The sequence below is a fragment of the Sus scrofa genome, chromosome 5 (assembly GCF_000003025.6).
Source record: "Sus scrofa isolate TJ Tabasco breed Duroc chromosome 5, Sscrofa11.1, whole genome shotgun sequence".
Classification (NCBI taxonomy): domain Eukaryota; kingdom Metazoa; phylum Chordata; class Mammalia; order Artiodactyla; family Suidae; genus Sus; species Sus scrofa.
In genome coordinates, this window is record NC_010447.5 from 20,961,952 (window position 1) to 20,971,079 (window position 9,128).

General features: G+C 36.6%; 1 protein-coding gene across 1 annotated transcript; it reads left to right on the forward strand.

Moving 5' to 3' along the window:
• On the forward strand, positions 6,606-8,396 carry LOC110260849 (olfactory receptor 6C75-like). The gene has a single exon (XM_021093118.1). It carries the CDS (start codon positions 7,343-7,345, stop codon positions 8,240-8,242), a length of 900 nt encoding a protein of 299 aa, XP_020948777.1. The 5' UTR covers positions 6,606-7,342; the 3' UTR covers positions 8,243-8,396.

The following is a 9,128-nucleotide window of genomic DNA, read 5'->3' on the forward strand; positions in this document are numbered from 1 at the left end:
CACAATTTTTTTCTTTTAGGACTGCACCTGCAGCATGTGGAATTTCCCAAGCTACGGGTTGAATGGAGCTGCCCCTGAGGCCTATGCCTAATCAAAACTCTCTCTTATTTTAGCAGCTTGAAAGAACCTGAATCATATGAGGAGATTCATTGACAAAATTTGGGGCACCTGGAAGAGGGCAGGGATCTGGTGGAAATATCTCCAGGATGGAAGTGCAGACAGGCACCATCATTTTATTCTCCACCTTGCTGGACCAACACTGGCGAGGGTCGTTTCTATTATTCTCCATCAATCTATCACCCAGTGCCCTTCCCTGGCAATATCTGAAGTACTGCCTCCCCCAGTCTCCCCTGGAAAGGGGTTCCAACTCTGTGCTATCCAGGTCGCCACCCTGACCAGTGCCAGTGCCCCTTTAAAGAGGTTCTGGCTTTGGAGGATCAGCCCTGTAAAACAAGGGTGTCTGCAAAAATCACAGCTCAGCCTCAAAGACAGCCAACCTGAGGTCTAACCCCACTCATCAGCATAGCCACAGAAATTGAACCCCACACAATATGAGGGCATACACAGCCCCATGAGGAATACCCCTGGAGCACTTGATAGTGACCAGGAGGATTGTGTCACTGGCATCACAGGCCATCTTACTTAATGTCACCACTCAAGATGAGGAGATATAGCTGATTACTAAATCATAGAAACAAACACAGATACTTAGGTAAAATAAAGAGACAAAGGACTACTTTCCAAATAAGAACAAGACAAAACTCCCAGGAATAAGACTAAAAATAAATGAAAATATGTAATTGCCAAATAAGAGTTCAAAGTAATAGTCATGAAGAATGGTCACTGAACTGAAGAAAAAACTTACTCATGAGAAACTCAACAAAGGAAAATATAAAAAAAGGACTGACCAGAACTAAAGAATATAATAAAAAATTTTGAAAATACACAGAGGGAATCATAGAGATTAGAAGATACAGAAGAACAGATTAGTGATCCTGAAGACAGGGTAGTAGAACAACAAAAGGAAAAAAAAAACATTTTAAATAGGGATAGATTAAGGGATGTCTAGGACAACATCAAACTTACTAACTTGAGGTAACGTAAGAAAAAAGGAAAAAGAAAAATAGTATCAACTGAAAGGCGGAAAAGTCCTAACAGCCAAAAAACCTTATAAAGTTATCATTCACAATTGAAGGGAGAATTAGCAGCAGAAAAAAAATCTACAAAGAATTAATACCATTCGAATCACGGAAACCTTACCCAAGAAATTGCTAAAGGGGAATTCTCTGTTTAAACACAGAAAAAGACAACAAGAGCCATAACTAGAAACAAGAAAATTAGTAGATTAAAAAAATCTCACTGGTAAAGGCAGAGTAATGTAATAAACCACCTATAAAGCCAGTATGAATGTAAAAAGACAAAAGTGGTAAGATAATTTATAACCAGAAAATTAGGTAAGTGAAACATGAAATGAAAGATGTAAAATATGGTGTCAAAAAATTAATTGTGGGGGAGAGTAAAAATGTGGTGCTCTAAAATGTGCTCAAACTCAAGCGACCATCAACTTCAAATAGACAGCTATATAAATAAGTCGTTACATATGGACCTCGCAGTAACCACAAACCAAAAATACATATAACAAACAAAAAAATAAAGAGAAACTAATATAAACATAACACTAAGAAAAGTTGTCAAGTTACAAGAGAAGAGAACAAAAGAAGAAAAAGATCAGAGAACTAGAAAAATAACCGCAAAACAACAAAAATGCATTAAGTACATATTAACAATTACTTTAAATGAAAATGGAATAAATACTTCGATCAGAAGACACAGAGTGTTTGAATGGATGAAAAAACAACACATATATTCACAACTCACAAGAGACTGACTTCAGAGTTGTATCACATTGATTGATTTCCAGATATTGAAACTTTTCTTGCATCTATAGGATAAATCTCACTTGGTCATGATATATGATATTTTAATATATTGTTGAATTTGGTTTGCTAGTATTATAACTGATTTTTATATATTAGCATATATTAATTTTTTATCCAGCAATTGAATTTGCTTATTAGTTCTAACAGGTTTCTAGGGGAGTATTTTGCATTTGCTGCAAATAAAATCAAGTAACATGCAGAGATGATTTACTTGTTTCTTTCCTATTAAATGTCTTTTCTTTCTTTCTCTTGTCTAATTGCTTTGACTAGGACATACCATATTATTTTGAATAGAAGTGACAAAAATAAATATCTTTGTCTTGTTTCTGATCTTAGAGAAAAACTTTCCATTTTTCACCACTGAGGATGATGTTAGCTTCGGGTTTCACATATATTGCCTTTATTATGTAAAGTACCTTTTTCTGCAGCCAGTTTGTTGACTAATTTTAATCATGAAGTAGATTGAATTTGTCAAAGGCAAAAATAGAAATAGGAATTAGGTGCATGACGGATGTGTTAGCTAATGCTAAGGTTGTAATCATTTTGCAATGTATAAACCTATCAAATCAACATGTGACTAACTTAGACTTACACAATTTTATATGCTAATTATATCTCAATAAAGCTGGAAAAAATAAAACCTGAAAAAGAGCAAAGCAACTCACTACCACCTCCTGCCACCCTCCTCCCCTCCCCTTGGACATCAAAATTTGTTCAGAAAAAGACAGATTAGAGAATTCTTCATTTTAATTTTCTAAATGTTGATGTTTCAAAGACAACTTCTCACTGATTTGGGGGGTTTTGTTTTGTTTTGTCTTTTTGCCTTTTTCTAGGGCCACACCAGCAGCATATGGAGGTTCCCAGGCTAAGGGTCTAATCGGACGGAGCTGTAGCCTCCGGCCTACACCAGAGCCACAGCAACTGGGGATCCGAGCCATGTCTGCCACCTACACCACAGCTCACGGCAACGCTGGATCTTTAACCACTGAGCAGGGCCAGGGATCGAACCTGCGACCTCACAGTTCCTATTCGGATTCATTAACCACTGAGCCAAGATGGGAACTCCTTCTCACTCTTTTTTATGGCTGAGTGATATTACATTGTACATGTATACCACATATTCTTTATTCATCTGTTGAGAGACGCTTTGGTGGCTTCTAGGTCTTGGCTATTGTAAATAATGCTGCTATGAACATTGGGTACACGTATCTTTTCAAATTAATGTTTTCATTTTCTTCAAATAAATACCCAAAAGTGGAATTGCTAGATCATATAAGAGTTCCATTTTTAGTTTTTTGAGGAACCTCCATGCTGTTTTCCATAATGGATACACCAATTCACATTCCCAGCAACCCAGCAACAGTGTACTAGGGTTCCCTGTTCTCCATATCCTCACCAAGGTTTACTTGTGGTCTTTTGGATAACAGCTCTTCCTATAGGTGTGAGGTGATATCTCATTGTGGAAAGATCTGGATGATATGGTATTATCCTTAGTGAAATAAGTCAGAGAAAGACAATACTGTGTATTATCACTTCTATGTGAAATCTATAAAATGGAACAGATGTATCAACAATACCTATGACACCTGTGAATATAACAAAAGAGAAACAGACTTACAGATATAGAAAGCAAACAAGTGGATATCAGTGGTGAGAGGGAAGGGGGGAGAGGCAGGATAGGGATAGGCAGCCCTTGCCATCCTGCCTTAAGGTACATTAGTGGGATTATGCTGCATTTCTTTTCCACTTCAGGGGGTTTCTATTTCTTTCAAATATGTCAAGTCCATGGTTGGAACATAATAGTTTTAACATTCTTGGGAGAAATACCACAAAGTTATTAATGACTGACTGTCCTTTCTTAAGCCATTGGAAGTGCCCTATACTCCTTTATACTCCTTGATACAATTCTCATATCATCACTTAGCCTTTATTTTCTTTCAGTAATGTTTCTCTTGGGTCTTAAGTACCAGTCTCCCTGGGTTGGGTCTTATATACTGAGGTAACTGATCCCCAAATTAATTAGCTCAGAGAAGGCCACAACTCATGATAAAATTACTAACTTTTCAAAAATCTCAACAAGGATTTTTCTGAAGGAAAAGTTCTGTCCAATGTGGCAAATTTAATGGAATTTTATGTCCTTAATCTGAAGTATTAATCACTGAAGAATACAATGAATGAGTTTTGTTTTGTTTTGTTTTTCGTCTTTTTGCCTTTTCTAGGGCTGCTCCGGCAGCACATGGAGGTTCCCAGGCAAGGGGTCCAATCGGAGCTGTAGCCACCGGCTTATGCCAGAGCCACAGCTAAGCAGGATCCAAGCCACGTCTGCAACCCACACCACAGCTCACAGCAATGCCGGATCCTTAACCCACTGAGCAAGGCCAGGGAACGAACCCACAACCCCATGGTTCCTAGTCAGATTCGTCAACCACCGCACCACGACAGGAACTCCCAATGAATGAGATCTTGACCCACACTTTGCTCTTGTTCACTGTCTTGCAGATTTTTAACAGCCGCAATTCTCTGTAGGTATACTGACCCTTCACATTCTATTACAAGATGCTATACAAGTCAGTTTTATTGCACATAATTCTTGCCTTCTGTTCACAAACCTCAAAGGAAAGTTTTCTTCAGTGTTGTTTTGCTTCTTTTCCCTTCTCAATGAATCCTTGAGTATGTAACTAAATAAGCAATAAAAGAAAGCTCCCCTTCTAGAATGTGAAATTAACTATGAAATATCTACCTACTTGGAGGATATGATAAGACTCCGTCAGGTAGTCCTGAATTTTTTTCTACTTCATTTCCAAATGTAAAGAATATAAGAATATATTGTACCAACAATACCTATGACACCATTTGGACATAGTCACAGTTAACACTAGATAATTTATCTTATGTGGGATAGAACCAAATAAAGTAGTTTCTACTGCCCAAGTCTAGGATGTCGGCCTAAGTTCAAATGTACATACAAGAGTGAGTGGGAGGTGAAAGTTTTACAGAAGCACAGAGTACACTCCACATTTTTGCCTTGAGTTGCAATTTGAAAGTCATTTTTCTTTCAATTTCTTGATGACATATTGTCTAGATTGAGTGCACTTGAAATTCATTGCTAGCATTTTTTTCTCTCCCTTTCATATCCTAGAAGAAAATACAGGAACTAAGGTAAGTGCTTTGGAGTTTGGATCTTTTATTTTTAATTGTAGATTAAGGTAATTTTGTGGAAATCAAAGGCAGATATTTATAAGTAGCTTGATTTTTTTCTTTCTGGCTTATTGTTTTACATCTTTTTGTATAAAAATATAAAATGCATAAAGGGTACCTATGCATGAAATACATCTAAATTTGTTCATTGCTTTTTCTGATTGATTGTTTAAATTTAATAGAGAATGGATAAGTTAAAAAAAAGAAGACTAATAAAATCTCTCAAAAGAGAAAACTTCACTCTATGGCCATAATTTTGTCACATTTTAGTTTTCAATTTCTTTTTGCCTGATTATAGCTAAAGAGATATTTTCCATTCATTAATAAATAAATAGAAATTATCAAGATGCTGATTACACAAGAATAGATGTGAGAAAGAATTCATTGTTTTCTTTTAGTAGCCAATTAACACAAAGCAGCTTTAGACACATATGATACCATTAATTATTCTAAATCATTTCTGACTCGATTCTGGAAATCACAGGGATATTCAGATAAACCCTCTGGACTAAGTCAAATTTTTTTAATCAAACTGGGAGAAAACTATTAAGGAAGCAATGTATAAATGTCCCAAGTAGGCATAAATTTTGACATGGGACCTGAGAAAAGGAAATAAACCAAAATGGTAAAAAAAATTTTAGGTATGTGAAAGATTTCAAAGGACAACTGAAGAAATTGGGGAAAAGGGTCCTCACCAGCAATTCACAATTTCATAGATAAAAATAGTTCTAAAAAACAAAGTGCATTTTTTTTAGCTTATTTGTGGTTTGGTTTTTTTCATGTTATAGAAATTATGTTAATGGTAAATTCCACGTGGAAAAAGTCAAACTCAAACACAATCTGACTAACAAAACATCTTGAAAAAGAAGGAGTTCCCGTCGTGGCTCAGAGGTTAACAAATCTGACTAGGAACCATGGGGTTGCAGGTTCGATCCCTGGCCTTGCTCGGTGGGTTAAGGATCTGGTGTTGCTGTGAGCTGTGGTGTAGGTCATAGACTCGGCTTGGATCCCTCATTGCTGTGGCTGTGGCCTAGGCCAGCGGCTGCAGCTCCAATTAGACTCCTAGCCTGGGAACCTCCATATGCTGCGGGAGCAGCCCTAGAAAAGGAAAAAAAAAAAAAAAAAAAAAGAAAGAAAGAAAAAGTCTTGATACATGTGTTACAAAAAATCAATTGATTTCTAAAACATGTTTGGGAATTGAAAACTGCTATTGAAAATGTAGTTGCAAGAGTTCGTATGTTTCCAAATGGATAGCAGGATTTCTCCTTTTTATTTATATTTGTGCTCTAAAGTTTTTGTTTCTAAAAGCTGTCAATTATCACAATTGTATTCGTGAAAGTAAGACCTTGGTAAAGAGATACCTTCCTTAATTTTGCAGAGAATTTTAGCTTCATGTCAAGATTAGAAAAATTATCTATGAATTCTCTCAGATGCTGTGACTCTGTTTTACGAATTTTAGGTCCAGTTTGCAATTTCCTGATTTGGCACCCAGTTGAGACGGATTTTGAATTATGTTCTTATTGTTGCCATTCCTGAAGCAGTAATATATCTTGTAGTGAGTCTTAAACATATTGTGTATCATTTGCTCACTTAAAAAGAAAAAAAAACTTATATGTGTCCTCCTCACACATAATTTCCATAGAATTTAAGGGAGTTCCCAAACATTCTGAAATCTATCCATGTACTCATGGCTAAGACCTTGTAGTGGGTATTTGTAGAATAAAGTTTAAAAAGAGCAATGGTGTAGAACAAAAAAGGCTTTGCATTCAATTTCTTGCTAAATTACTAATGCAGCACTTCTCCACTTTGCTATGAACTTGTAAAGTTTGTAGAAATAGAAATTCCTACATCTCACCCAAGGTATTCGAATGGATTAGATTGGTTGTGTCTTCGGTATTTATCTTTAAAGATTCACCAACTTTCTGATAGAATTCTGGCGTTTAGATATATACCCCAAATTCTTTCATCTGAACCTCAATTTTCTTCCCCACAAGGTGGGGATGGTAATACTCCATTCAAAGTGTTGTTGGAGATATTAATAAGAAAATTGTGTGCATCTCCAAACAGTTTCTAGCACATTGTCAGTGATCAATGAATGTTAGCTTCTCTCTTGTCTTTTCTGTTCTTTCTGATTGATTCTAATCACTAATACTGACCATTATTTTTTTAAACTCTTTTTGTCTACTTTAGACCATAAGTGAGAAATGAGGAATCATTCAGTGCAGACAGAGTTCGTCCTTTTGAGTCTGACTGATGACCCTGTGTGGCAGATTGTAATTTTTCTCTCTCTGTCTGTTACCTACATGTTGAGTGTGACTGGAAATTTAACCATCATTATTCTCACTCTGCTGGATTCCCACCTTAAGACACCAATGTGCTTCTTCCTACGCAATTTCTCCTTTTTAGAAATCTCATTCACAACCTCTTGTATTCCAAGGTTCCTGAAGAGCCTTGTGACAAAGGATCGGACTATTTCCTACATGAGTTGTATGGCTCAGTTATTTTTCTATTTCTTTTTGGGAGTAACTGAATTTTACCTTCTGGCTGCCATGTCCTATGACCGTTATGCAGCTATATGTAAACCTCTACATTATACCACTATTATGAGCAGCAAAGTTTGCTACCAACTTGTACTCAGCTCCTGGGCAACTGGATTCCTGCTCATCTTTCCTCCAATGATCTTGGCCCTCAAGTTGGAATTCTGTGATTCAAATGTCATTGATCATTTTATTTGTGACTCTTCTCCCATCCTACAGATCTCTTGTTCAGATACACATTTCCTAGAGCTCATGTCTTTTCTCCTGGCTGTGGTGACACTGATGGTCACATTGACATTAGTGATTCTCTCCTATGGCTCTATCATCAAGACAATTCTCAAATCCCCTTCTGCTCAGCAGAGGACCAAAGCCTTTTCTACCTGTTCTTCCCACATGATTGTAGTTTCCATTTCTTATGGAAGCTGCATTTTCATGTACATAAAACCATCAGCAAATGGCAGAGTGACTCTAAGCAAAGGAGTAGCTGTGCTCCATACCTCAGTTGCCCCCTTTATTGAATCCCTTCATTTATACCCTAAGGAACCAGCAAGTGAAACAGGCCTTTAAGGACATGGTCCAAAAATTTTTGTTTGGTTCAAACAAATGAGAAAATTCTAAAAAGTATGAAGGAAAAAAATGAATTAAATGTCCTTTTGCTCTTGGTTTAGTTTATCTTATTCTGTACATATTTTAGATTATATTAGCATAATATAATCCTGCATAAAATTATACAATAAATAAATCTATATTAATTTTATATAATCAAAAATTTGTATGAAACCAATGTTTTTGATAAGGTTCTGTATAAGCTCGTGTGTTAGATACTTTTTTAAAGTGCTTTAATAAGTAGATTGCTAAATCTAGACTCTGAACGTAATTTTCCAAACGTTTCTACTGGACAGAATCAGCCTCAGTTCCATACCTGTAGTCCAAGCAGGAAGATGTACTCAGAACTAAATGCATAGCACCTGAAATGATGACCTGTTTTTGAAAAATCTTTTGGAACAGCATTTGTTTTGCAATAGCTTTCATGTTATGTACAGACAGAAACAGGACAAAAAAGAAAATTTTTCCGGTTTTCTTCCAACCAACTTATAGACCACAACAAGAGCAAAAATCAAACAAATTTTATGAGGCTTCGCTAAACAAATAGTTAGATATCTTTTAGAACTTGGCATGTAGGAGCTCCTGTCGTGGCACAGCAGTAGTTAGCGTGACTAGCATCCATGAGGACACGGGTTCGATCCCTGGCCCCACTCAGTGGGTTAAGGATCCACCATTGCCATGTTGCTGTGGCTGCAGTGGAGGCCAGCAGCTGCAGCTCCAATTCGAATCCTAGCCTGGGAAAGTCCATATGTCATGAGTGCAGCCCTAAAAAGCAAGGAAAAAAAAAAGAACTTGTCACGTAAATAGAATGTTTGTATCTGGAATCATATTTTTAGAACAAAAAATG

What these genes read in the sequence shown, in the direction of transcription:
- LOC110260849 (XM_021093118.1), top strand. Translation starts at nt 7,343, where the DNA reads ATGAGGAATCATTCAGTGCAGACAGAGTTCGTCCTTTTGAGTCTGACT.